Raw genomic sequence first — 27,864 nt, 5'->3', positions numbered from 1 at the left:
GGGGAGGCGGGGGGGCGGCGCCGGGCCGGGCGCGCCGCGGAGGCATGTGCGCCGCGCGTGCTGGGGCTGGTCCGGGGCAGGCCCCGGCGGAGCCGCCCGGGCCCGCGGCCAGCCTGTGCCCGCCGAAGTTTCCTGGATGCCCGAGGGCAAGGGCGGGAGCCGGGGTGGGGGGCGGGGACCCGGGTCGGGGGAGGGGGCCTAACGCTTGAGTGTCGTGGAAGCCCCTGCTGCTGGCGCGGAACCCCCAGCAGACGAAGCGGTGGGTTCTTGGCCTTGTGATCCTCTGTGGCATCGTCTCGTTGGTTGGCGTTTTGGAGGGCTAGAAGCTGAGTCTGGGGTCTCTGGTCTCCCTCGGGGGTGGCCAGTCAGGCAGGAGCCCGGGCCCGGGCACGATGGTGGGAGCGGGGTCAGCCTCGTGGCAGACAGGCGCCCATCCCTGTGGCGGCCCCGGCGCGTGTGGGAGGCCTGGTGCAGGCAGGCAGGGAGCTGGCTGCTTTCTGAAGCAGGGCCTGGTAGTCAGGGTCTTCACCTGTCTAGGTGGTGGCTGTGCTGCAGGCTTGGAGTTGGGTGGGAGCCGCGAGGAGGAACAGGTCAGGCAGCCGGGTGGGCCTGGGGGAGCCACGGGGTTGGCGACGTGGCCTTGTAGGCCTGTGATAAGTGGGCAGAGGGAGCAGGATGCCAGGCAGTGACCCCAGGGCTCATCCTTCTGAGCGAGTGAGAGGCGCGGGAGTGTGTCCACCTGGCACCCTGGTCCTGAAAGAAACTGGGACCTGGGGCCAGGCCCGGCTGAGTTTGGACCAGTAAGGCCTCCCCTGTGGGAGGCTGGGCTGGGCCTAGGCCGCACCCCTGCTGAGCCTGTCCAGGAGGCCTTGCATCTTCCCCCGTCCCCACCCCTTCCTGAGCGCCGTCTGTTGAGGGAAGCGGCTGGGGCTCTGTCTGGCCATACCCCTTGTTCTCGACTGCCGGGCTGGGTATCCCTTGACCTCGGGGCCTCAGGGTGGGGAATGTGTCCCCGAGGTGGCAGAGGCAGGGTAGGCGTGGGGGGGCAGTTGGGATGCGCCCAGCCCCTCACCCCCACGGCGGTGCGGCGGGCAGGTCTGAGCAGGGCCTGCAGCCTGTCATCTGCACTTGGGCTCGAGCCAGCGCGGCTCCAAATCGCTACCTGAGGATGTGTTTTCTGCTCGAGTTGGCAGCAGTGGGTGTGGGGGCAGGGAGGCCTTGAGGAATGTGGCGGCCAGCGCGTTGCTCGTGGCTCTTTGCCCCACCGGCCGCCGGGTGTGGGATGGGCCAAGGCAGGCCCCTGCCTTCCTTGGGGCCGGCTTCCCTCCCTCTTGCTCAAAGCTGATCCCCTCAAATGCCCCAGGAGCCTGCCCTGGGTGGGGCGCTGGGGCCGTGGGGGTACCGTGCGTTTGGGGGGCAGCCCTGGTCTTTCTCTTCTCCTGCTGTGCGGCCTGGCTGCCGGGCATGGACCTGGCGCGGTGATGCTAGCTCCCTGGTATTTCCGCTCTGTCGGTGGTAGCCCCGCGGCCACGCTGCCCTGCTCGCTGCAAGTCCAGCTCCGTCCCATGAGCTGGGGCGCGTTCGGAACCTGCACTTGGCTACGACTGGGGAAAGCGAGGACTTTCTGGTGTCCGGGCTCTCTGGGGGATGAGGGGTGGCTTCAGCTGGCAGGGCGGGGTGCGGTCCTGCCTAGGACCAGCGAAGACTCCCGGCTCCCTGGAGCAGGGGCGTGGGGAGGGCCTTGTGGAAGGGGGATGAGGCGGTCTGGGCGCTGTCCAGACCTCCGCCACCTGCTGACCTGTGCATGCCCCTCCTGCCCCTGGCCTCTGCTGGTAACCCGGGCCACCCTCTGCACCCTGACCTGGTTTCAGGAGGCCGGGGTCTTTGTGCTGTCTGTGACCTGTGGGTCCTGTTGTGTGTTGGTCTCAGGCTCAGCTTCCCCGAGCGGGTGGCCCAGGGTCTTGGACGTAGAGAGGTGGAGGGCCACCTGCCAGCGGGCTGTCCTCCTCTCCTGGCCCCGCCCCAGATGCCCCCGAGGAGGTTGGTGTCACCCTGGCTTGGCCCTGGTGCCCGGCTTGCAGCTGGCTGGACAGAGGCTGCGTTCGCCCGTGTGCGTGTGTGAGCGCCAGTGCTCTGTGGGTGTAGCGGGGGGCCCTTGGCCGGGGAAGCAGGGAGCTTTCCTCCCGGGCCTGGTGGGTAGTGGGCTCAGGGGGCCCCTGCTGGCTGGGGGAGCAGCAGGGTGGACAGCAGTTGGCTGCGACTATGGCCCTCGAAGGGCCTGGCCTAGCTGGTCCAGCTCCTGGCGTCCAGGAGCCGGGGCGCCCAGCCGCGGGCCTTGGGGGTACACACGCTGCCGGCTCCGGAGGGAGCTGTGCACGGAGCACGGCCCCCACACGGATCTGGGCTTGTGGGGAGAGGAGGGGGGGGCCCTGCAGGGGTAGAGGTGGCCTGGAGTGGACCCTGTGTCTCACAGCTCAGGACATCTGAGGTCCAGGGCCACCGGAAGGTTCTAGGGCCTGGCTTTCCTCACCTGTGAGTTGGGGAGGTGGCGCCTTTTTACAGGGCCTCATGAGGCTGGAGAGGGCTGCAGGGCTCCGAGCTCAGGCTCCTCCGATGCCCCAGCCTGGCTCCTGGGCCCACCCAGTCCCTTCCCTCCCCTCCCCTCCCCTGTGGCCGTCCAGCATGTAGGCAGGAGAGTGGGGGTCAGGGCAGGGCTGCCCCCGCAAGGGGGAGCGGGAAGCCAGCCGGGCTCTGCGGCCCGTCAGGGCTGTGAGTGCCAGTGGGGGTGTCTGGCGGGGTGTGGACACAGCTATCCAGCTGTCGAGGGGCCTTGGCCAGGGTCCGTGCCTGGGGTCACCTGAGTTGCCCTTGGCAGGTGTGAGATGCATGGCCCTTCTGCTTCCTCCTGAGCTTGGGCTGGGGCCGGTGTGGCCCTGGCCTCCTCCCCACACCTCCCCTTACCCTAGAGCCTCCCCTCTGCACACTGGGGCCCACTGCTCTGTCCTGCCCGCACCTTCCCAGTAGGACCCAAGGTCCTGTCTGGGGGGCTCAGGGCAGGCTCTGCTCTGCTCCGTGCCGGCCGTCTGCCTTACACGCCAGGAGCCTTGCTCTTGTCTTTGGCGTGGGGGCTTTTGCTGTCTAGTGGAGTGGCTCCCAGGAGGCGGGGAGGGCTGCCCTTGACCAGTGGAGGACTGGGGGGGCGGGGGAGCGAGGCGGTGGCATGCCAGGGTTTGCAGCAGGGGCTGGAGGGGATTGTGGCTCTTGGGGGCCCGCTCAGGCAGCTCAGGCCTGAGCAGGGTCCCTGTCCCCAGACCTCAGGCCTGGGCGGGGTCCCCGTCCTTGGAATGCAGGCCTGAGTGGGGTCCCTGTCCCCAAACCCCAGGCCTGAGCAGGGTCCCTGTCCCTAGAATGCAGGTCTGAGCGGGGTCCCTGACCCCAAACCCCAGGCCTGAGCAGGGTCCCTGTCCCTAGAATGCGGGTCTGAGTGTGGTCCCTGTCCCCAAACCCCAGGCCTGAGCGGGGTCCCTGACCCCAAACCCCAGGCCCGAATGGGGTCCCCATTCTTGGAATGCAGGCCCGAGCGGGGTCCCCGACCGCAGGCCTGGGCGGAACGTGACTGGAACCAGCTGTACCTGGCTGTGCTGCGGTGATCCCAGCTCAGTGTGAGGAGATGCTTAGAGACCCTCGGCCCCCACCCTGTTCACCGTTGGGCCCTGCCTGGAGGGGCCGGGTGGGGTGCACCCAGGCAGGGCCCCGGCTGGTCTCTGGTGTGGAGCTGCGTCTGGGTTCCGTGTGGTTGGTTGGGCCTGTGGTCTGCTCCTGCTGTGGCCCTGGGGCCTGAAGGCCTGTTGGGGGGATCGTCCCCCTCCCCCTCTCCCTCGGGTGACAATGGCGGCAGAGGCCTGGGCCTCTCAGAAGCTCAGGTTTCAGGAAACGTATCTGTGCTTAGAGCTCCTGGCGCCGGTACCAAGCGCTGTGCTCCGTGGGGGGCGGGTGGCTGCAGGATGCTGAGGGCAGAAACCAGGCTGGAGCCTTGGCCCCGGGCAGCAGGCTCGGGGCGGTGCTGGCCTGGGCTGTGGGGCACCCTGGGCCTGTGGTGCCCAGGACAGGGGGTTCACTTGACCCAGGGTGCTCTGGCCGTGGGGTGTCTGGGATGTGGCGTGCCCTGAGCGTGGGGTGCCCGGGGCCGAGAGGCGGCACGTGTGGTCCCTTGTCTGCCTTTTCCGCATCGCAGACCTGCTACTTGTCTCCTGTCTGGGCTGGGAGGAGGGAACAGCTCCTCTCCCTGCTTGCCAGGGAGCCTCGCGGGGGGTGCGTCTCTGACCTGCCCCAGCCCCGTCCCTAGAAGGGCACGACACCCTCGCCCGCCAGCCCAGGCCCCGTTGTCCTTGCTGTTCTGCAGGGTGGGGGTTGACAGAGCCCGGTCCCAGACCACGGCCCACCAGGCAGGAAGGACAGGGATGAGAGCGTGCTGTTCACAGAGCAGGAAACTGAGTCCTGGGGGCCGGCCTGGGCAGGAGGGCCAGGAACTGGGGGGGCCCGCTGGTGGGGCGAGGCGCGCAGGTGCCGTCCGCGGCCAGCTCAGGTTCTCCCTGGATGACTTCCTGCCGTCCAGGTGTAGGGACCCCAGCTGGCGGGCGGGCGGGCACTCGCTTGTCCCCGTGGGAGCAGGTAACCAGAGCCCTAGGCTCAGGCGAAGGTGGCGGTAATCCTACCTGAGCGGCTGCCGTGGGGTTTCCTGGGAGCCAGGAGGAGCTCCCTGTGCACCCCAGAGGCCGTGCCTGGGCTGTCCTCTGCCTGCCCCAGCCGGTGGGCTTGCTCCGACATGGGGGTCTCAGGCCAGCCTGGCCTCACCCTCGCACCCCGGCCCACCGCCAGCTCCCCGCTCCTGCCGGTTCCCGTCCACTGCTGAAGCCCCGGTGGTTCCAGACCTTACGCAGACCCCAGCAACCCGCGTCTTGCTGGCATCAGTGAAGAAGTATGTCAGGGTCTGGCCCTGCGCGGTGTCACCCCACTCTGTCCCACGTGCCGTGCGTGCCCGGCGTGGCCCCGTTCCTTCTGCTTGGAACGCTCACTTTGTGGTCTCGGTCACCCTCCGAGGCCTGCCCTGGCGCCTCCGCCCCACCGCTTCCCCTGAGCCACCAGCGCGCAGGTTGTCCCCCGCAGCAGAGCCGTGCCTGCCTGCCGCACACGCTACGCGTGAGCGAGCAAACAGGTGAAGCCGGGGTGGGAGCCAGGGCAGGACTCGGCCGGGAGGGGGTGGGCGTGCTGGGCGGGAGGAGGGCGGGAGCCTCGGGGTGTCTGTGGCGGGTGTGGGGAACCGAGTTCAGGGAAGACTTAGAGCTGGGACGAGGGCCTGGCCTCAGCCCGTCTGGCCAGGGAGGGTTCTAGACGGGGTCGGGATGGCTCCCGCATCCCGCCTGTGCGCCAAGGTGGAGGTGAGGTCCTGTGGCCGTCCCCCGGGTGTCTGGGAGGCAGGTGCCCAAGGGAGTGTCTCCAGCGTAGGCCTGGCTGTGAGCAAAGCCACAGGTGGGCAGGGTGGGCAGGTGTCGTGGGCCTGAGGTGTCCGTGCTGGAGGACAGCTGCAGGCCCGGCTGCGGGACCAGGAGAGGGTGAGTGTTGGGTGTGGCAGGCAGCAGGTTGGGTGGCGGAGGGGCTGGGAGGCGGGGCGCAGTCTGCTGAGAGGTGCTGGGAGGGCCAGGGCCTGGCCTGGGCTGGGCGAATGAGGCTGGGGATGGCCTAGGGTGGGGACCTGAGGCCTCAGTGGGGACATGAGCTTGTCCCCAGCACAGCCAGGCCCGGGGGCCGGATGACCGGCTGCTCAGACCCTCTCCAGGGCTGTTGTCTTCTCGGGCAGGCAGCCAGCAGGCCTGGCACTCAGACCCACCCGCAGGCCCCACCGGGTGGAGTGGGGCTGGGTGCGGGAGCGGTCGGTGTGCTCTCGGTGGCTGTGAGGGTCCCTGGGCAGTGAGCTGCTGAACGGCCGTGGCTGCAGGGGTGCCCGGTGCTGCGCAGCGAAGGGAGAGGCGTGGTCCCTGGTGTGTGCCGGGGGTCCCTCCCGTCCGAACGTGTGCTCTCACTGACAGGCTCCGTGGGCTGCCCCAGGCTGGGTCGGGTTGGCTCCTTGCAGGGCTGGCCCCACAGTTGCTCGGCGGCAGCCGACAGCCTCACCCCGTCGCCCCGTCGCAGTGGCTGGGGCGCGAGAGCAGATGGTCCTGGAGGAGAGGGGAAAGGCAGCCATGGGCTGAGACGGTGCCGGGCAGCCCCCAGGGCTTCTGGGGCCTCAGTTTCCCCATCTGTGCAGCAGGGCCTTTCCTGCTCCTTCTGTTCTGGGGCGGAGGTGGGTGTGTGGGGTTCGCCTGTTTACCGTGCGCCTGCTGTGTACGGGGCAGCACCTGTGCCCGCCTCCTGGGGCCTCTTGGTCGGCGCTGTACCCGGCACTCCACGCACCCGGTGGGGGCACACCTGGCGGGGCGACAGGGCATCGTCCCTCTTGGGTGGGCTGGTAGCAGGACCCACGTTCCCACTGTGGGTCACACCCCAGTGAGGCACCGAGGGGTGTTCCCACTCAAAACTTGTCTGGGGCCACCCACTGGACCCCTGTCCGTGGCCGCTGCAGCCTCTGCCCACTTCTCTGCCCGAGTCACTTCGCTTCACGCTGTGCTGACGTGAGCCGGCTCGGGGCAGGCTGGGCGTGGGCCCCAGGGAGTCCCTGAGCGGAGCGCCCAAGCTCCCCAGCCTGCGTGGCGGGGGGCAGCCCTCTCTCTCCAGCTGGGTCGTCTTGGGGTCTGCGGAGGAGATGTGGCCCGAGGATGGGGAAGGGTGCTACAGGGGCGCCCTGCTTGGGAGGAGAAGCCACGCCTGGCAGACCTGGGGGCGGAGGGGAGCGCTGGACCCTGCCCCCTCCCAGCGCAGTGGCGGGCAGGTGGGGGCCTCAGGCACCTGACCAGCCCCTCCCGTGTCTGCAGCGCTCCTTCACCCTCATCGTGGAGGCCTGGGACTGGGACAACGACACCACCCCAAATGGTGAGTGAGCCCCAGGCCACACGGTCCCCCAAGAGCACTGGGAGGCTGGCTCCCCTCGGCCTCGGATCGTGTATAGCCAGGGTCTTGGTTCTTTGTCTGCGGAGGACCAAGTTTTCCTTTATCCCAAGGATCTTGTGTACTGTTTCCCTTTTTGCTCTGGTTGCCAGGAAGCTCTGCCCTGTTTATGATTTGCAGAGCTACATGTACAGTGTCTGCCTCTCTAGTCCTGGCTTCATCCATGTTTTCCTCCTGTTGGGCATGTTCTTTGGGGGACCCGTATGAGTGACATAGTGGAGTGGGGTAGCCTCGAGGGACTCTCTGGCTTCACGGCCTCCTCTGCCTGCCTGTCCTGGAACGGGGTCTGGCGGCTGGCTGTGGCGGTGTGGAGGGCCTGTGTGGTGAGGTAGAGAGAGTTCTCACGGAGGAAAGAGGGGCAGCCTGTGCAAAGGCCCGAGGCGGCAGTGAGCTTGCCGTGCATAGGGCGGGGATGTGGCTCCCCCCACCCCGGAGCTGGAGGCTCAGGCCGCCAGGTGGCCGGTTGACCGTAGGGCCGGGAGGGGACCAGTGGAAAGCAGCTGTGTGAACCCCGGGGACAGTCGGGGTGACTCAGACCAGGGCAGCCTGCAGGGCTTGGGGAGCTCTGGGTGCTCTCAGTGGTGGAGGCACAGGGGTGGCTGATGGGCGTGTGAGAGAGCAGGTCAGGGGCCCCGGTGGCCGCAGGACGGCCACTCACAGGGTGGGGATGACGGCGGGAGGGGCCGGGCTGGGAGCAGCCGTGGGGAAGGCCGGGCAGCTCAGAGCAAGGGTGTCCCTGGGAGGAGGGTGGCCGTGGGACAGGCAGCCGAGTGCCTTGTGAGGCCATCGGGGCCCTGCTAGGACGGGGGCAGCGAGGGGCCAGCCCAGGCCTTTGCCCGATGAGGTGAGAGAAGTGAGGTCTGGAGGGTCGTTAACCTTCTACCGTGGAAAATTCCGAACTTGTACGGAAGTGTAGGGATTGGTGTCATGGCCTGTGTACCCATCGTCACCAGCTGGGGACACCTCCTTGCCCCCAGGGGCTCATGCCTGTAATCCCAGCACTTCGGGAGGCCGAGGTGAGAGGATCGCTTGAGCCCAGGAGTTCCAGACCAGGCTGGGAGACATAGCGAGACCCCACCTGTACAAAAAATAGAAAAATTAGCCGGGCGTGGTGGTGCACACCCGTAGTCCCAGCTACTCGGGAGGCCGAGGCAGGAGGCTGCAGTGAGCTGTGGTGATGTGGCAGAGCAAGACCCCGTCCCAGGAAGGAAAAAGTGAGGCTCAGATGGATGCCGGGGCGCTGAGTCTGTGTCTGTCTCGGGGTCCGAGAGGAGGCAGGTGCAAGTCACAGCGCGGGAGAGCGGGGAGGACAGCCGAGCCTCTCCTGGCTGCGTGGGCTGCAGGGCGTCTGGGTGGGAGCAGGAGCGCGGGGCCTGGTGGCCGGGGCTGGCCCTCTGGGCCCCGGGCTTCCTGGGCCCGGCCGGTGTCCCTGCTGTCCTGGCTCTGGGCCCCCTTGCCCCCGGTGCCTGCGGCCTGTGCTGACTCGCCGCCTCCCCCAGAGGAGCTGCTGATCGAGCGGGTGTCGCACGCGGGCATGATCAACCCCGAGGACCGCTGGAAGAGCCTGCACTTCAGCGGCCACGTGGCGCACCTGGAGCTGCAGATCCGCGTGCGCTGCGACGAGAACTACTACAGCGCCACCTGCAACAAGTTCTGCCGGCCCCGCAACGACTTTTTCGGCCACTACACCTGCGACCAGTACGGCAACAAGGCCTGCATGGACGGCTGGATGGGCAAAGAGTGCAAGGAAGGTGCGGGGGCGCGCGGGGCAGGGCCGCGGGCGACGCGGGTGCCGGGCCGGGGCCGGCTGCAGCGCGCCCTCCCATGCTCTCTGTCCACAGCCGTGTGCAAGCAAGGATGCAACCTGCTCCACGGGGGATGCAGCGTGCCTGGGGAGTGCAGGTGAGCGTCGCCGCCGGCCCGCTTTGCCCCACGTCCCACGGCACTCAGCAGACGGCCGCCAAGCCCTGCTGGAGGTCGGGTGCGCAGGCAGCGTCGGCCCTGCTCTCGTGCGTCTTACAGTCCGCGCAGGGGAGGCGCGTCCTGCGCGTGGGGTGTGTCTGACGGCGGTGGCGCCTTGAGGACAGCGAGGAAGGGATGGGAGGGCGGCTAGACGTGGCGGGTGAGCCGGCGGGAGGCCTGTGGGCCGAGGACAGGATGCGCTGGCCACTGGCGGGTTTGGGGCCGTGCACGGTCGGGAGGAGGCACTGTGGCGGCCACTATGTGGAGAGAGTGACAGGCCGTGAGGTGAAGGCAGATGCAGGGGTGCAGGGTGAGGGGGGGCGGGAAGGGGATGAACCAGCGGGAGGGAGAGAGGCGGGTGAGTCCTCCAGATGCTCTGGGGCGAACCCCAGGTATTTGTGAATGAGTCTGATACAGGGTGAGAGGAAGAGCATGGGGTCAGGAGGGACCTTAAGCCACAGATTGTCATGACAGGTGGGGGGTGGCCTGGGAGGGGCGGGCAGAGTAGAGGGGAGGTGGATGGCACTGGAGGGTGATGTCTGAGAGCAGGGCCGGGGGCCTGCGGCACGCAGGTGGTGTCTAAAGCCCAGTGGCTGCAGGAAGAGGAAGAGGAGGCCCAGGGGTGTCCCAGCCTCCTGCAGGTCAAGGCTGCAGACTGCAGGGAGCTGGCAAAGGCCTGCGAGAGCGTTAGCGGCCGGCGCCGGCGGCTTGACCAGGGCGTTGGGGGGTGGGTTAGGCCGGGGGGTGGGCAGCTCTGCTGCATGGTGGTGCGGAAAGCGGACGGGCCACCGGAGGGGCCGGGGCAGGGTTGGAGCAGGTGAGGGGCTTCCAGCCGGGCAGGGCGCAGGGAGGCCACCCTGGGAGCAGCCGGCTGGGGGTGGTGGGAGCCCACGGCTGGGGGTGGTGGGAGCCCACGGCTGGGGCGGGGCTGCGAGTCGGTGGGGAGACAGCAGGGAGGAGTGAGTGCTGCCCTCCATGCCAGCCTCGGGCCCCATAATCCCAGGATCTTTCTCTGAGGACTGGCTTTGCCTCTATATGCAGTTTCAGGCAAGGACGCTGAGGCACAGAGAGGTTAAGTAACTTCCCTAAGGTCACGCAGCGCCGAGTTTGGAGAGGAGGCGCAGGGTTTGGGAGCTGGGCGCAGGGTTTGGGAGCTGGCTGACTCGGCAGCCAGGCTGGGGATGGGGGGCCACCGCCGTGCTAGCCCCGTGGTTGAGTTGGCCCAGAAGGTGGTGTGAGGGCAGCCCTGGCTGATCTGGGGGCAAGGCGGCGGTGGAGCAGGGCGGGGCTCACCCGCCGGCCACTTGCGCACGCTGGGATTTTACACGCGCCGGGCGGCCCCACGGCAGAGCAGGCAGCACCGCAGGGGCCCCATCCAGGGTGGGCTGGTTTCTTGCAAGGGGCAGCCCGGAAGCCGGTCCCTGCAGCCCTGCCCTCGGTGTGTTTGTGGTGTCAGCGTGCGGGTTCTGGGGACTCGGTACCCGGGTGTGCGCTCCACGCGTCCTCGCCTGGCCCTGTGCGCCGCGTGGCCTCGGCGGCTGCACCGCTGTCCCTGGGTGGCCGGTGGCTGGGCAGCCCGAGTGACCCCACCCAGGCTGGAGGAAGGTGGAGGAGTGTCCCCGCCGGTGTGGGCTGCGCAGGAAAACCAGGGCAGCACAGCAGGCCCGGCCCGGCCGGCGGGGGCAGGGGGTGAGCCCCACCCACGGCTCCGGCCTTGTGGGCGAGGCCCAGCTGTTGCCGACAGCTCAGGGCTCGGGTTTCAGGCAGGACCCCCCCACCGGATGCTGCGGAGATGGCCCTGTCTTCCTGCCACTGCCTCCCCAGGCCCCTGAGCTGCTGGCTGGGGAAGCCGGGAAGGTGGGGGCTGGCGCGTGCTCCGCCCCGGGGCTAGAGCGCACCCTGGGACCTGCCAGGTCCGGGCTCTGAGCCCGGTTGCGGCGCTCTCTGGCGGTGAACCGAGGCACGCCACAGCCCCGCCCTGGGTCCCCTAGTGTCACCTGAGGCAGGATTCTGGGTGGGGATGTGAGCCCCCCCACTCCGTGCGCACTGGGCTGGAGGCGGGGGCCATGTTCTCCTCCTCCGCAGCCTCAGCTTCCCGCTCCCACGCGGCCGAGCTGGGCTGAGGCCGCTGGGCTGACGTCCCTTCGGTGCCGGCTGCGTGGCTCGAGGGCGGCTCAGGAAGGGCCGTGGCTCTTCCCTTCTACAAAAATAAATTCGCGTGTCGGGTGCCGGTGTGGAAGTGACGTGGCCCGGACGTCATTCCCGTCCTGCAGGACCCAAGAGTTCTGGGAAGGGGGCTCTTGGGAGTCCCGTCCAGGGCCTGGAGGGCAGCCCACTGGGCCCTGGGGTGTCTGCCCTGAGGACAGTGCCTTGGGTCAGGCCGGGCCCTGCCCTGCCCTGCCCGCCGGCCCACCCACTTCCTGGAGGACCCCGCAGAGGGGACCTGACCCTCAGCATGGGCAGGGCCAGGCCTCGGGGTCGTGGCCGTGGGGCCAAGAGGCCTCTCGAGGCCGCGCTGCGGGTGCATCCGGAGCTCCTCTGGGTCAGGAAGTGCCTGGAGTCCCGGCCCGAGCAGGGCCGACCCGGGCAGCCTGTGGACCTTGGCACCCCCCGCGTGAGCTGGGCCTTTCTGTGGGGTTCTGCTGAGGGGAGAGGCTCCCGCCTGGCCCTGCGGCACCTGGCTGGTCTGAGCTGGCATTCTCATCTCCGGGGTCCCCGCAGGGCCTGCCTTTTCCCGGCGCCTGCTCTCGGGGCCCAGCTCGGGGTGAGCCCAGAATAGCTCGGGCAGGAGTGACGGGACAGCTGGAGCCGGCCGGCCGCGGCCAGGAGCCGGGAATGCCCGTGATGTGGGGCTGGCCAGGGGCTGTGACCTGGCCTGGCTCTGGGCTGCTCCGCTTCAAAGGCCCGAGGCCGCTGGCCCTGGGGGTGGCCCGCGTGACTCTGTGCCTGCCTCTGGCCACCGCACCAGGCCTCACGCTCCCCCGCCCTCCCCAGGTGCAGCTACGGCTGGCAGGGGAGGTTCTGTGACGAGTGCGTTCCGTACCCTGGCTGCGTGCATGGCAGCTGCGTGGCGCCCTGGCAGTGCAACTGCGAGACCAACTGGGGCGGCCTGCTGTGTGACAAAGGTAGCCGGGGGCCGGACCTCAGCCGCCAGAGGGCGGGGGGTGGGGCAGGGGCGCAGGCCAGTCCCTGAGCACCCGCCCCGCCCCCAGACCTGAACTACTGTGGCAGCCACCAGCCCTGCGCCAACGGGGGCACGTGCACCAACGCCGAGCCCGGCCAGTACCGCTGCGCCTGCCCGGACGGCTACCTGGGCAAGAACTGCGAGCGGGGTACGCGGGGGGGCCGGGCGGGGGCCGAGTCTCCGGCCTCCCTGTGTGGCGGCACCCCTCCCCCAGTCCCGGGGCCTGGTGGGCTGGGGAGGAGCACCTGGCCGCCGCCCACCCCTACTCTGGTTCCGCAGCTGAGCACGCCTGCGCCTCCAACCCATGTGCCAACGGGGGCTCTTGCCACGAGGTGCCGTCCGGCTTTGAGTGTCACTGCCCGTCCGGCTGGAGCGGGCCGACGTGCGCGATCGGTGAGCGCCCTGCCGTGTCTGGGGCTCCAGCCTGGTGTCAGGCGGCCTGGGAGTGGGGCGGGCGGTCCAGTCCCCACACGGCCGTGGACATCGTGGCTGGGGGACGGGGCAGGAAAACCCAGCCACGCGGCGCCACCTCCCTGCGTGGACCACGTGCTCTCCTCTCTGCATCCTCTGCAGACGTCGACGAGTGCGCCTCGAACCCGTGTGCGGCCGGCGGCACCTGTGTGGACCAGGTGGACGGCTTCGAGTGCATCTGCCCCGAGCAGTGGGTGGGGGCCACCTGCCAGCTGGGTAAGGGCCTCCCGGCCGCGCGTGTTGCATGGCTGTGCTGTGCGTGTGGCGGCTGCTGCTGGTGCTATGGGCTGCAGGCGCCAGGCACGGGGCGAGCGGGCAGCGGGGCCTGAGCCCCACGGCACCCCTTGTCTCGTCCACAGACGCCAATGAGTGCGAGGGGCGGCCGTGCCTTAATGCTTTCTCTTGCAAAAACCTGATTGGCGGCTATTACTGTGATTGCATCCCGGGCTGGAAGGGCACCAACTGCCACATCAGTCAGTACGGGCGGGTGGGCCGCAGGGGGCGGGGCTGGGCGAGCTCGGGACCCCACCCCTGACCCCGCTCCTCCGCCCTCAGACGTCAACGACTGCCGTGGGCAGTGCCAGCACGGTGGCACCTGCAAGGTGAGGCGGGGCCCGGCGGGGGGGGGGGCGGGAGCGGCCGCGGCCGTCTGCGTGAGGCTCACCCCCGCCCCCCGCGCCAGGACCTGGTGAACGGCTACCAGTGCGTGTGCCCGCGCGGCTTTGGGGGCCGACACTGTGAGTGGGAGCTAGACGAGTGCGCCAGCAGCCCCTGCCGCGGCGGCAGCCTCTGCGAGGACCTGGCCGACGGCTTCCGCTGCCACTGCCCCAAGGGCTTCTCCGGGCTGCTCTGCGAGGTGAGGCCTGCGCCAGGGCCGCACTGCCCCGCCCTCGCCACCGCGGCCCGAGTGACCAGGAGGCGCTGCGGCAGGGGGTTGTCCCCGGAGTCCCAGGCGCCTGGCTGGGTGGGCCTGGGGGCTCACGGGGTCGTAGGGTCAGGCTCCTGCCGCAAGGAGCCTCCTGGGGGACTGGACCGAACCCCACAGATCGCTGGTTGCTCAGGGCCTCGTCTGTCCACTCCCTTGGGGACGCAGGGCAGGTGGCTGTGATGGGGCGGGGCACACAGGCCTCCTGAAAGAGGGCCGCAGGGCAGGGTGGGGGCGCACCCCTGTCGTGGTGGGTCCCAGCTGGTGCCGCCTGCCGCCCTCCAGCCCTGCCGCCCGGCAGCACCGCCCTGTCCTGTGTGCTGAGGGGGGGCCTCCTGCCCAGCGGGCCCCTTGGGGCCATGACAGGGTTCTGGTGGACGGCTACCAGTGCGTGTGCTGCCATCTTGGTTCTGAGGGTGGACTGGCAGTGTGGGGGCTCAGGAGCTGGCCGTCCTGCCAGCAGGGGGGCCGAGGCTGGGTGCCACCCACCGGAGGCCAAGGAGGCTCAGCTGCTATGAAGGCGAGGGCAGGGGTGGCCTGGTGGCCCACAGGTGTGTCCGTCCGGCAGACAGGACCCTCACGGTCTCGGGTGGGCAGGGGCTTCAGGCCCTGGGTGGTACTGCCCAGCCCGGGGCCGAGGCGTCTGGGTGTCCAGCTGAGCGGGAGCCGGGGCCTTGGGGGTTCCCAGGGACCGGCCTGCGTGTGGACCTGGAGGCCCGGCCCGTGCCTCCGACGGGGCTGGACTCACGGACGCGCCTGCCCCGCAGGTGGACGTGGACTTGTGTCGGCCGAGCCCCTGCCAGAACGGCGCTCAATGCTACAGCCTGGAGGGCGACTACTACTGCGCCTGCCCCGACGACTTCGGCGGCAAGAACTGCTCTGTGCCGCGGGAGCCGTGCCCGGGCGGGGCCTGCAGAGGTGCGGGGGCGCAGCCGGGGTCGGGAGTGGTGGGGGGCGGGGGGGTTCCTGGGCGGGGCGGGCCTGACTCCCGCCACTGCCGCCACAGCGATCGATGGCTGCGGGTCCGAGGCGGGGCCCAGGGTGCCCGGCCTGTCTCCGTCCGGCGTGTGTGGCCCCCACGGGCGCTGCGTCAGTCAGCCCGGGGGCAACTTCTCCTGCGTCTGCGACAGCGGCTTCACCGGCGCGTACTGCCACGAGAGTGAGTGGCTGGGGACGGCGGCGGGCCCGGGCTGGGGCCGGGCTGGCCGGGCGCCCTGGGCTCACCGCCTTCGCCCCACAGACATCGACGACTGCCTGGGCCAGCCCTGCCGCAACGGTGGCACGTGCATCGACGAGGTGGACGCCTTCCGCTGCTTCTGCCCCAGCGGCTGGGAGGGCGAGCTCTGCGACACCAGTGAGTGGGCCGGCGCCCAGCCCGCCGACCCCCGTGCCTCCCCCAGACTCGCGCCTCCAGCCGCCTCCGAGGTGGGCGCTGGCCTGGAGGCTCCCACCTGTGCCTTGGGCCTGGCGGCCGCCACCTGAAACTCCTTCCCCCCCACCTTTCCCTGGCCCCGCTCCGGTGCCTCCTCCCCCGGGAAGCCCTCCCCGAGCGCCGGTGACCCCCCGCTGACCGGCGTCCTCGCCCCCAGATCCCAACGACTGCCTTCCCGATCCCTGCCACAGCCGCGGCCGCTGCTACGACCTGGTCAACGACTTCTACTGCGCGTGTGACGACGGTTGGAAGGGCAAGACCTGCCACTCACGTGAGTGCCCGTGGGCCCTGCCTCGGGGCGCTGCCCGCCAGGACCCTGGCCCTGTGGTCTGGGGCCGGCCCGCTGAGCGACCTGTGTGCCCACAGGCGAGTTCCAGTGTGACGCCTACACCTGCAGCAACGGCGGCACCTGCTACGACAGCGGCGACACCTTCCGCTGCGCCTGCCCCCCTGGCTGGGAGGGCGGCACCTGCGCCATCGGTGGGCAGCCCTGCCCCCGCCCCCTCCTGCCGGGCATGGCCACGGCCCCTACCGCAGCCGCTCCTGGGGCATGCTGGGCAGGGGGCGGGGGCTTCCATGGAGGGCCACGCCTGCGCTCCTGGGCTGTTTGCCCCGTCTGGGCTGGGGTGCGGGGGTGGGGGGGAGACCCAGGTCCACCCAGAGCCAGGTGAGCAGGCCGCCCCTCCCCCTCCCGCCTCACAGCCAAGAACAGCAGCTGCCTGCCCAACCCCTGCTCGAACGGGGGCACCTGCGTGGGCAGCGGGGACTCCTTCTCCTGCATCTGCCGGGACGGCTGGGAGGGCCGCACCTGTACGCACAGTGAGTCCAGGGGCCGTGGGGGTGGGGCAGCATGAGTTAGGCAGGGCTGTGGGGGCCCCCTTCACGCAGCTCCCCAGCCCTGCCCCCGACTGCCTCGTCTACCCAAGTCCATGCCAGGGGAGGGTCCCCTCCTGGCTCTCCCTCCACAGGGCGCGCTTCCCCCCAGTCTCCCAGCTCCCACCCGTGAGCGCCTGCCTGCAGCCGGGTTCCTGCTGAGACAGTCCCCACCCCCAACTACAGGCGCCCCCAGAACCCTCCTCGGTGACCCTGCCCGGGCCCCCGAAACCTCCCCGACCCTCCCCAGCCCCCCAGCCCACCATGCCAGCTGGTGGGGGCCCTGCGGGGTCCCTGCCTTGCAGTCTGGGCTCAGGCCTGGTGCAGGGTGGGCCGGTGGCTGCTGTGCCCACCGCCGCCTTCTCTCTCAAACCCAGACACCAACGACTGCAACCCTCTGCCTTGGTGAGTGCAGGGGCTGGTGGCGCGGGGCTCAGCTGCCACGGGTGGGGCCCGCCGGGCGCCCCTGACAACGCTCTCCCTGCAGCTACAACGGTGGCATCTGTGTCGACGGCGTCAACTGGTTCCGCTGCGAGTGTGCGCCTGGCTTCGCGGGCCCTGACTGCCGCATCAGTGAGTGGCCAGGCAGGCACGTGGGGCCGCGGCCTCAGCCCCGGGGTCAGGAATCTGGGACGTCAATACCCACAGCCCTCGAGTGGCAGCGTGGTCACATCGTCCAGCCTCTGTCTGAGCCTCCACCTTCCCACGTGTCTGCCCTGTCGGGTTGCTGGGGTGCACCCTGCCCCCTGATGAAGTGGGGCCCAGGAGGGCCAGTCTGGGGCCAAGGGAAGAGGAGGATGGGGGCCGCCGGACCGGAGTGTGCAGCCCGACGTGGGCCACGGGGCGGTGCTGGGCCTGCCTTGCGGCTGCTGAGTTGAGACCCTCCCCGCAGACGTCGACGAGTGCCAGTCCTCGCCCTGCGCCTACGGGGCCACGTGTGTGGACGAGATCAACGGCTACCGCTGCAGCTGCCCGCCGGGCAGGGCCGGCCCTCGGTGCCAGGAAGGTGGGCGCGTGTGACTGCTCCGGGCAGGGGTGTGCCTGGCGGGGGTGGCGCCCGCGGACCCTCGAGCCTCGTCTTCCCACAGTGATCGGGTTCGGGAGGTCCTGCTGGTCCCAGGGCGCCCCATTCCCGCACGGGAGCTCGTGGGTGGAGGACTGCAACAGCTGCCGCTGCCTGGATGGCCACCGGGACTGCAGCAAGGTGGGGGCCCCTGCAAGCCGCCCCGCCCGAGTCTGTCATCACGCTGACCCCCGCGCCCGTGGTCCCGGAGCTCACTGTGCTGGAGTCAGGGTGGGCTGGGAGCTGTGTCCACTCACCTCCAAGGGACGTGCTGGGAGGAGGGAGCACAACTGGGCCCCACCCCTCGTGCGACTGGGGAAACCGAGGCTCGGCTTGGGGCCCGCCCAGCCCCTCCTGCTCCTGCGTTGAGTTGGGCCTGCCTCCCTGGAGCCCCGGGCAGCGGGGCAGGCAGGTCCTGGGCCTCGCTGACCCCGGTGGTGCGTCTGTGTCTCCCCCTGTGGTACCGGTCCCTGTCTGTGGTCCTCGCCTGTCCAGGTGTGGTGCGGGTGGAAGCCCTGCCTGCTGGCTGGCCAGCCCGATGCCCTGAGCGCCCAGTGCCCGCTGGGGCAGAGGTGCCGGGAGAAGGCCCCGGGCCAGTGCCTGCATCCGCCCTGCGAGGCCTGGGGGGAGTGTGGCGCCGAGGAGCCCCTGCCGCCCAGCACCCCCTGCCTGCCGCGCTCCAGCCACCTGGACAACAACTGCGCCCGCCTCACGCTGCGCTTCAACCGAGACCAAGTGCCCCAGGTGAGTGGCAGCAGCGGCCAGACGCTGGCCTTTGTTTCCGCGTGGCCTCTGTGGCTGCGGGTCAGCCCTGGGGGCAGGAAGGCCGTGGCTGACCCAGTAGAGCCGCTCTTGGTCGGGGGGAGTGGCCACGTGGGGTCAGGTGAGAGGGAGCCTTGGGCCCCGTGTGTTGGGGGTGCTGGCGGGAGGGCCCCGGCCGGGGTGCCATCTGTGCAGCCGTCCCGGTGCCTTGGCCGGTGGTGCCGTGCCCCTACTCTGGGTCTCGGCCTGCAGCTCTGCGGGCAGTTTTGTGCTGGCCGTGGTCCCACGCCTGTCCTCCGGGTGCCTGGGGCTGATGTGACCCTGTCTGCCCAGGGATGGGGCTCGGAACAAGGTGAAACCTCCCCCGCAGGTGGAGCCACTCTTGCCACGGGACGGGGTGCGGCTGTCATCCTGGGCCCACCTGCCCTGGCTCTGGTCTGCATCCTCGTGTGGGGACAGGCTGGGGGGCCTCGGTGTCTCTGCCCTGTCCCCGGGGTGGGCCTGGAGAGGTTCCTGCCGCCTGGCCACGTGGTGCGGCTCAGGGCCTTGGTGCTGTGTCTCTGCCCAGGGCACCACCGTGGGCGCCATCTGCTCCGGGATCCGCTCCCTGCCAGCCACAAGGTCCGTGGCCCGGGACCGCCTGCTTGTGCTGCTCTGTGACCGTGCGTCCTTGGGGGCCAGCGCCGTGGAGGTGGCCGTGGTGAGTGCGGGTGGAGGTTAGAGTGGCAGCCTGGTGGCCCAGGCCCCGCCCCGCTCAGGCCGCTGGGTGGCTCCACGTGCTGGACCCGCGGAGCTGGCGCAGACCTGGAGACGTCAGCTGGGCCGGAGGGCGGAGCAGAGGGCACCGCAGGCACCTGTGCAGCTCGGCAGGCTGGCCTGGGGGGAGAGGGAGGGTCTCAGGTGAGGGGCCTGAGGGGCCAAAGGGCGAGGGCATCAGGGGCTGCTGGGAAGGGCCGGGGAGTGGCCTGGTGGGTGTCGACGGTCCGTGGGCCGCTGCTCAGGGCTGCTCAGGGACCGGGAGCAGAGGTGCTGTGGGGTCGCCTGCCCCACCCACTGACAGGAGGGAGGGGCCGTGGGGAGCTCGCAGGGGACATTCTCGGTGTCCTGTGCGTCGTGGGGGAGGCTGGGTGGGACTCTGCGGAAGCAGGTCCCGGGTGGAGCCGGCTCAGGCTGTGCACACGCCCGGGGCAGCGGGAAGCAGCTGGCAGGTGCCGACTCCCGGAGGCAGCGTGGACCCCTCAGCCCGTCCCTGTCTAGTGTCTGAGGCTGTGGAGGGTGGGGCTCTGGGCGGGGTACCCGGGCCATGGCAGCCCTGGGTGATAGAGCAGTTGGGAGCAGAGGCAGCTGTCTGGAGGGAGGAAGGGCGGCCGGCCCTGGGTGGGTGGCGACAGGGTGCAGCTGGAGCGTCCCCAAGGGTGGGGGATGTGAGGAGGACCCTGAGGTGGTGGCCGAGGGTGGGTCTGTGGGGCCTTAGCCCCCATCTGCAACCTGGGCTCAGAGCAGTGGGGCTGCGGTCGAGGGGGGAGTGCACGGGCCCCGGGCCTGGCAGCAGCAGGGACAGACCAGGCTGTTGGTGGCAGGACACAGCCCTGTGTGTCCCCAGGGGCAGTAGGTCTGGGTCTTTGGGCTGGTGGCTGTGCTAGGGGCAGCCCAGGGCCTGCTCTGGGCCCCGGGTAGGTGTCAGATGTGAACCCTGGGGGTGGCTGGGGTGTGTAAATTGAGCAGGGAAGGAACCTCTGGAGCATGTTTTGGGGTGGCTGGGGTAAGGACACCGCAGGCGGGGGGTCAGGTGCCGGGGGTGCAGGGCAGTGGATGTGGCTGCAGCACCGAGGCAGGCACAGGGGTGGCACTGAAGCTGTGGCAGGGGCCTGGGGCATTGGTGGCCCTTGGTGGTGGGGCAGCCTCGGGGGAGGGAGAGGCCAGAAGGGCACCAGCAGCGTCACACGCCGTCGCCGGGGTGGCTATGGCACTGGGGGTGGTGTTGGGTGGTCTTGGGCCCAGCCGCACCCACCTGCCCCTGTTCTGACCGGGGTGGGGGGGTGGGGGGGAAGCCCCGGCTCCTCCCGCCGGCCCCAGCAGCGCCCTCTGCCGCAGTCCTTCAGCCCGGCGTGGGACCTGCCGGACAGCAGCCTGATCCAGGACGCGGCCCACGCCATCGTGGCTGCCATCACCCAGCGGGCCAACAGCTCACTGCTCCTGGCCGTCACCGAGGTCAAGGTGGAGACGGTCGTCGTGGGCGGCTCCTCCACGGGTGAGTGGGCGCCGGGGAGCCCCGCTGTGGGACGCTGCAGGCAGGCGTGGTCCCCAGGGTGGCCGCCCAGCCTGGGGCTGTGGATCTGCCGGCCAGCTGGGGAGCAGGGACACCCCCGGCGCCTGCCGCACCCAGCCTTCGTCCTGCCCCGGCCCCCGCCCGGGACCCTCCCAAGCCGGGACCTGAAGGGTGTGGCCGGGTGTGTGGCTGGTGCCCGAGCAGCCCTCGCTGGCCCTGTCCCAGGTCTGCTGGTGCCCGTGCTGTGCGGCACCTTCAGCGTGCTGTGGCTGGCGTGCGTGGTCATCTGCGTGTGGTGGACGCGTAAGCGCAGGAAAGAGCGGGAGAGGAGCCGGCTGCCGCGGGAGGAGAGCGCCAACAACCAGTGGGCCCCGCTCAACCCCATCCGCAACCCCATCGAGAGGCCGGGCGGCCTGGGAGCCGGTGGGGGTCATAAGGACGTGCTCTACCAGTGCAAGAACTTCACACCGCCGCCTCGCGGGGCAGACGAGGCGCTGCCTGGGCCGGCCGGCCACGCGGGCGGCGGGGCGGACGAGGAGGACGAGGATCTGTGCCGCGGCGAGGAGGACTCCCTGGAGGCAGAGAAGTTCCTCCCGCACCGGTTCACCAAAGACCCCGGCCGCTCGCCAGGGAGGCCAGCGCGCTGGGCCTCGGGCCCCAAAGTGGACAACCGCGCAGTCAGGAGCGTCCACGACGCGCGCTACGCCAGCAAGGAGTAGGGCAGCCGTGTCCACCGCTGGGCGCCGCGCCACCTGCCGGACCTGGAGGCTGAGGCCGTGTGCATAGTTTCTTTATTTTGTGTAAAAAACACCAAAAACAAAAAAAATGTTTATTTTCTACAGTTCTTTAACCTTGTATAAATTATTCAATAACTGTCCGGCGGAAAACGATGGGAGTATTCTCGGATAGTCGCTATTTTTGTAAAGTTTCCGTGCGTGGCACTTGCCGTGTGGCGGGAAAGAGCAAGGGTGTCGTGTTCTCACCAAATGTGTAACGTTTGTTACCAGAGGTCGTGCACTGTTTACAGAATCTTCCTTTTTATTCCTCACTTGGGTTTCTCTATGGCTCCGGGCCACAGAGCTGGTGAGACCCGTGGCTGACAGCGTGGCCTGAGGCTGTCCGTGGGACCCGTGGCTGTAGGTGGGACCTATGGTGGTCGGTGCGGCCCTGGGTATGGACGTGGCGTGGTCGCCGGCGTGGCCCATGGCTGTGGCGGCAGCTGCGGTTGTCAGGGGGCTCGAGGCCACTGGCGTGGCCCGAGGCCGGCGGGCAGACCCTCGCTCTCGCCAGCCGGTGCCGTCCAGCCGCCGTCCTCGCTTCCTGCCCAGAGCGCCCGCTCCAGAGATCTGTCCACTGTGCTTTCAGAAGTGCCCTTCCCGACCGCGCGGTTCTCCCTCCCGGGACGGCGGCAGCGTAGAAGCTCGTGACAAGTGCCTTCACAGACTCTCCCCCGCAACCGTCAGCGTCCGCCGTGGGCGCCAGGCGCTGCCCACCTGCGGGTCCCGGCCACTCTCCGCGCGAAAGTGCATTTCTGTAAATATATGTACATATTAAATGAATCACTCTGTATATTTGATTTAATAACTTAAACGTTTGGCCTCCCTTGTTCTTTGGGTGCTGTTCCTTTCTTACTTGGAGCAGGGTCGGGGCAGCGCGGTGCAGAGGGGGGCGCGTGCAGGGCGTTGGGCGTCAGGGGAGGGGTCCTGCTGAGCCAGGGCCTCGCAGGTGGCCGGGGTGTCCCGGGGGTGGAAGGGCTGGCTGGAATCCTTCCTGGGCATAGGCAGGCAAGGGGAGCGCCAGGCCCCTGCTTCAGAACAGCTAGAAGAGGCTTTATAAAATAAACTTTAAGTTCATAGCCATGACGGGCCATCAAGGTTTTAAGGAATTACCAGGTCAGAATTCGAGGGAATGGAAACGGGAGGCAGAGCTCCTGCATCTCACTGCCTGGGCAAGCTGGACCTCAGTGTGGGGGCCTCAGGGCTGGGCATTGCGCCCCCACCCCCGGCCCCGTGAGGGGCAGCGGGCCACTGAGTAGAGGAGCCAAATCTGTAGGAAAAGGAAGGAGAAAGCCCCTCTGGGAGTGAAGTTGGTTTGTGAGCTTTGCTGGGTAAACCGACCTGCTGGTCGCTGCAGAGTTCGTCCCTTAGCCGTCTCCGCCGCGGCTCTGGGAGGCAGGTGCAGCTCAGGGTCGCTCCAGCTCCTGCCGCGTCCTCCCGGCAGCGCCTCCGTGCTGAGGCCAAAGGCTGTGTCCTCAGGCGGGGGCAGGGGGCTTAAGCCTCCTCCTGCCTTGTGCCTAGGAGGTTGGCCGGTCAGTTCAGGGGCAAGCCTGCCCCTGAGGAGTGTTGGGGTACACAGTGACTCATGTCGACATGGAGCCCACGTTCCCACCACCAGGTTGGCCACAAAGACCCCAGCCTTCGAGTTTCCTTTTAGATGGTGTTTATCTACCTTGGGATCCCCTAGGTGCCTGGCAGAAACAAATGCAAATCGCCTTTCTCCTAGACCTCCGTATGCCCCAGGAATGATTTTTCAAGGCCAGTGAGCAGACCGCTGTCCAATGAAACAAGCACACAGGGAAACCTGGCACCATGAGCAAGAGCCGTGAGAAACACGAGCAGAGGCGTCAGATACGCACACTGGGATTCCTAGACATGGGTTATGAGAGAAGTTGCCGTGCTCAAAGGGGATGGGCTTGGAAGTGCTGATAGTTCAATCAGAAACTCCACAGTTGCCCAGCAGACTCGAAAAAGCACAAAGCAGAACTGCTAGAAATGAGAAACTACAAACCCCGAACCGAAAACTCAAGGAGCAATTTAGCAGCCGCTCTTAGACACTGCTGAAGGGAGAATCGGTGAACTAGAAGATTGAGTCAGAGGAAATGATTCCAGGCTGCAGCCCTGAGAGGTAAAAGATGGAAAGTGGCATTGGGAGCCGGACGAGGGGCCCTTGGCAGGACCTTGCGGGGCTGCCCTGAGGCTCGGGGAGCCCGTCAGGCTTGGGGTGAGCAGAGTGGGCAGGTGGGGCGGGGGGGGCCGGGCTGCCCCCAGCCCTTCTGCAGGAGTGCCCCGCGGGCCTGCACCTGCTTGGCCATGCCAGTGCGCCCCCAGATTCTGGGAAGTCCCTGTACGCTCGCGGGGGCTGGACTGGCTTGGGGACTCGGGGGCTCACAGGACATGGCCTGGCCTCTGTGCCGGCTCACCTGACCTCTGAGCGTGCATGGGCACAGCTGGGGCCTCCACGGTCACCTGCACGTGTGTACACGCGTGTGCAGGCCTGCCCCTCCCTCCAAGCATGCTGTCCCACGTCCCAGCTCTTGGCCTTACCGCATTCAGGCCTGGCCTGGTCAGGTGACCTCGTGCTTGGCAGGGGTGGGGACAGCGCTGTCCACGTGCCTGACCATGGCCAGCTCCCGTTGATGGCCACACAAAAGAGGTCCAGGCACCGGCATGTTCCACGCCCGACTGTCACCCCAGGGGATGGCGGGGCTTGTCTCCGTCTCTGGTGCCGCCGCCCGCTCTGGTGTGGTTGTGACGACTCGCGGGGACTGGCGCCCAGGCCCTGCGGCAGCCTGACACCTCCGCACCCCCAGAGCGCGCACACCCGCCTGGGCTTAGTCCTGTCCCGCTGGGCCGCAGCCCCGGGGCTGCCCCGCCCCGGACAAAGCCTGTTGCCTTCTGGCGGGGTGGGCAGGGGCTGCTCGGTCCCGCTGAGGGACAGTGCGCTCACTGGCACGCTGGACACTGAGGTCGGTGCTGGGCTCCCGGCTGTAGGGACAGGCGGCGGCCCCAAGACCGACTGCTGAGCCTGGCCCCGGCTGGCCGGCTGAGTCCCCACCACGGGGACACCCGGACCACCTCTGTGGCCACCCAGGAGCCGCCACGTCCTGCAACGGCACGAAGCTCTGAGGCCTCCCCTCGGCGCTTCTCCCCTGCTGCCTCCGCGTCTGCCCCTTCTCTCGTTCCTCCTGGGTGACAAGTCCGGGGCTCTGGCCCGTGGGCTGGTGGGGGGAACTCCACGGTCCCTGGGGCACGTGTCACCAGAGCAGGTGCCTGGCCTCCCCCGAGTCTGGTGGGCGGTGGGTTTGGGGACACAACGCTCAGGCCTGGAGCCGGCCAGGGTGCTCCCGGCCTTTGCATGTGCCCCTGGCTGGGGCGGGGGAGGCCGAGTGGGCCTAGCAGGGTCTGTGTCCCCCGTGTGCCTGGGACCCAAACGCTGTGCAGTGGAGGGAAGGGGGGTCAGGGAAGCCATGGGGGGCTTCAGACGCGCACTGGGCCCAGTGCGCAGAGATGCGGGCGCAGCAGCCCAGGTGGCTCAGCAAGGGTCGCCTTGAGGGGCCCAGCTGGTGCTGGCCGCCGGCTCGGGCTTGGTGCAGAGGGAACTTTGGGGCGGTCCCGAGACACCAGGTGGGTGCTTGGCTGCGGCTCCCTGGAGGGGCGCGAAGGCTGAGGCAGCCCTGGGTGGCGGTGCTCGCTCCGCGGCAGGAGACACAGACGGCCCTGCCTCTGTCCCTGCCGCCATGAATGACCTGGACACCGCCCCCAGGTGCGCACACACCCACCTGCTCTGCGCCGGGCCGGGCCGCCCTCCCTCCCTTTCCTCAGCCCAGCGTGGTCAGAGAAGGCAGCGACAGCCGGACCCGCCCGCCTGGAGCAAGGGGCGCGTCCTGACCGACCAGTCTGACCCAGCCCGGGACCCCGTCCCCGCAGACGGCTGCTGTGGTGGCAGCGGCTCAGATGCCGCGAAGCCGCCTCTCGCACCGGCCCGGCTCCCGGCCACCTGGATGCTTCCTTGGCACTCGGCCCCGGGGACCACGCCAGCGGGTTCTGCTTGGTGACAGCTCTGGCTGCTGTCTCCGGAGAAACCGGGCCCCGGGGAGCAGAGGAGATGCCGCACAGGAGCCCGGTCCCCAGGATGACCTCACGGTGTCTGCAGGCCCGACTCCAGCTGTCCCGAGACCAGCTGGGCTCACCCCTCATCAGACCTAGGACTCGCAGGTCGGGAGGGACCCGTGGGGGTCTCACAGTGGGGGCATCTGGGTGCCAGGGGCTTGGAAGGGACCTGCCCTATGACATTCTTCGTGGCCTCCCCGGCCCTACAGGATTGGGGACCCTCGCCACAGAGGTGGCCACAGAGGGGGCTAGGACCCAGGTCTTGGGAGATGACTCTGAGGGGTGGCGATCTCAGAGAAGGGTGGCGGGTGGGAGGCCAGAGCCCAGGGAGCCCCGCTGGTGACCCGACGGCCGGCAGCACAGAGAGGGGCAGAGACGCGGCCCCAGGAAGCTCGCTCCGGACTGGCAGGTGTGGCTCCTGGGGTCACCGGTTCAGGTGTGATAGTTTTATCCCGGTGCTGATCCGGAAGAGAAGCATTTGCTTTGGCATTTCCTGGGAGGAAGCAGCCCAGATGGGGAGGTCACTTTGAGAAGTGTCAGGGAGGCCGTGGAGAGGACCCTGGGTTGCTGTTCTGGTGGAACGGCCCCAGGCCACCTGCTCGTCAGAGGCTCTTAGGTGGCCCAAGGGGGCCCAAACCAGGAAGCGGGCAAGGACCAATGCTCATGCAGTTCTGACAGGCAGGAGACGGGCCCAAGCAGGGCCCAGACCATGGGGGGACATCCACTCAGGGGGAGGGACCTCTCCTTGGGCAGGGCTGGACGGTGGGTGGGTCCTGCAGAGACGGCCCCCATCCCCCCAGGGGGATCCCCCACCCCTCCGTCCCGACCCGCATCCGCACCTGAACTTGGGAACCTGCAGAGAATGGCCTCACATTTCTTTGCCATGAAGCTGAAGTGGCCTCCACTGCCTCCGTCCAGGTTCCCCGGGGCTGGGCCTGCCGCCCCCCACCACGCCGGGGCTCAGGAGCTGGGCAGAGCCGCAGGGGACAGCCACAAACCGAATCGTCGAGTGGAGCGTGCAGTGCAGGGGTTGGGGTGCAGCACCGAGTGACCCTCTGGGGCTGGCACCGTGATGGCCCGTCCTGCACTCCGGCCGCAGAACAGAGGCCTGGGGCCTACGCCCAGGTGAGAGCCGTGGGACGCCGGGAGTGGAGATCCAGGACACCTGGCCTCTGAGTGGCAGCAGCCCGCAGGGAGGAGCAGCAGCAGGTGCAGATGAAGTGATCATCGAGAGTGAAAGAAAACAGCTCCCCGAGCCCACACTCCGAGCCCGCGGCGGGAAGGGCTCACCGAGCTGCAGGCCGTGCCGGTCCCACACCTGGCCGGGCTGGAGGGGTCCTGAACTCCCGGGAAAGAGGAAGAAAACGGAGCGTGCGGCAGCCCCGATGGCCGGAACAGCCAGTGACCGGCGGCGTGAACAGGTCAGGAGAAACCTCCTCGGTGGGGGTCGCGTTGGGGGTGGCGGGGAGGACGCGCCGTCACCGCTGAAGGACAGGCAGATGCGCCAGCCCTCCGGGGAGGCGCCTGGCGAAGCTGCCAGGCTCCAGCGCAGGTGCCCGTGCGCAGCGACCTGGGAACACGGCGAGGGGTGTTTACAGCAGCTCGGCTGCGTGGCGAGAGCCAGACGCCAGCAGGCCTGTCCGTGGGGGGTGCCGCTGCGCCCGGCCACGGAGCAGGACAGTGCGTGGCCCGTGAGGAGCACGCTGAGGCTCTTTCAGCATGTCGGTGGGATTTCCCCACCTTCGGGGCGAGCTGGAAAGGAAAGGTTCAGAGATGAGATCGTGGCACGATGTGATCTGTGCGTTTGTTTTTTTTACTTTTTAAAACTTTTAAAATGATGGCAAGATATGCGTAATGTTACCATTCTAACCATTTTAAAGCACGCAGTTCAGGGACGTTAAGAACATTCACACTGTTGTGCAACTGTCACGACTTAGTTTTTTAAAAGATTTTCAGTCATGGTAAAAAACACGTAACAAAATTTCGGTCTCGACCGTTTTTAAGTGTACAGTTCGGTAGTGTTGAGAGTGTCCACCTTGCTGCGCAACGGGCTGTCAGGACGTTTTCATCTTGCATCGAACAACTTCACGTTCTCTGCTCCCCCGGCCCCGGCATCCGCCTCCTGCCTTCTGCTCCGTGGGTTTGACCACGTGGACGCCGTGTGTGAGCGGGACCGGGCAGTGCGCGCCTCTCCGTGACTGGCTTCTTTCGCTCAGCGTGACGTTCTCAAGGCTCGTCCGTGTCGCTGCACGTTGCAGCACTTTCTTCCCCGCCCTCCTACGCACGCGCCACGCTTGGCTCCGCCACGCCTCTGCCGCCGGGCACCCGGGCTGCTCCCGTCACCTGGCTGTTGTGGACAATGGGGCTTTGAGCGCGGGTGTGCGAACGTCCCTTTGAGAGCCTCCTTTTAATCCTTCTAGGTACATACCTGGAAGCGGAATTGCGGGGTCAGATGGCAATTCTCCTCCTCATTTCTAGGAGAGCCTCCGTACTGGTTTCCACATGGTTGCGCCGTTCTGGGTCCCTGCCACGGGGCACAGGCTTCCCATTTCTCCACGTCCTCGTTTGTTGTTTTCTGTTTTGTCTTGTTATTTCAGTGGCCACCGTAGGGGTGTGAAAAACCATCTCATTGTGCTTTTGATTCGTATTTCTCTGATGAGTAGTACTGTTGAGATGATCTGTGTTCTTCTAAAAGAAATCATGACTGGCCATGTCATACGTGCTTGTGCATCTACATGTATCACGGGCATGGAACGTGGCCTCACAGGTGTGGAGAGAAGACAGAGAAAAGGTGCCCGAGTCTCCGCGTGGTACCTGGCGAAGCTGGGGCTGGGCGGGGGCCAGGTGGGCTGGAGGGGAGGTTGGTCCAGTGGCGAGGAGGGTTGCTGTGTCGTCCAGTCTGGTCTATGACTCCTGACTCAAGCGATCCTCCC

At 68.4% G+C, this 27,864-nt stretch overlaps 1 protein-coding gene across 1 annotated transcript; it reads left to right on the top strand.

The window, feature by feature from the left end:
• Nucleotides 1-5,402: 5,402 nt before the first annotated feature.
• Nucleotides 5,403-20,761, top strand: JAG2 (jagged 2). The gene is made up of 25 exons (XM_012665056.1): nucleotides 5,403-5,438; nucleotides 6,969-7,026; nucleotides 8,601-8,852; nucleotides 8,943-9,003; nucleotides 12,058-12,188; nucleotides 12,276-12,395; nucleotides 12,527-12,640; nucleotides 12,821-12,934; nucleotides 13,078-13,191; nucleotides 13,274-13,320; nucleotides 13,401-13,574; nucleotides 14,411-14,561; nucleotides 14,650-14,802; nucleotides 14,884-14,997; nucleotides 15,233-15,346; nucleotides 15,442-15,555; nucleotides 15,778-15,894; nucleotides 16,326-16,353; nucleotides 16,436-16,521; nucleotides 16,841-16,954; nucleotides 17,037-17,152; nucleotides 17,507-17,755; nucleotides 18,342-18,473; nucleotides 19,868-20,024; nucleotides 20,268-20,761. The coding sequence occupies exons 1-25, from the start codon at nucleotides 5,403-5,405 to the stop codon at nucleotides 20,759-20,761; spliced, it is 3,360 nt and encodes a 1,119-aa protein (XP_012520510.1).
• Nucleotides 20,762-27,864: the final 7,103 nt, after the last annotated feature.

Source organism: Propithecus coquereli, unplaced genomic scaffold (assembly GCF_000956105.1).
Source record: "Propithecus coquereli isolate 6110/MARCELLA unplaced genomic scaffold, Pcoq_1.0 Scaffold950, whole genome shotgun sequence".
In the NCBI taxonomy this organism is placed as follows: Eukaryota; Metazoa; Chordata; class Mammalia; order Primates; family Indriidae; genus Propithecus; species Propithecus coquereli.
The sequence above is the reverse complement of the archived record's forward strand: the minus strand, read 5'-3'. Positions and strand labels throughout refer to the sequence as shown.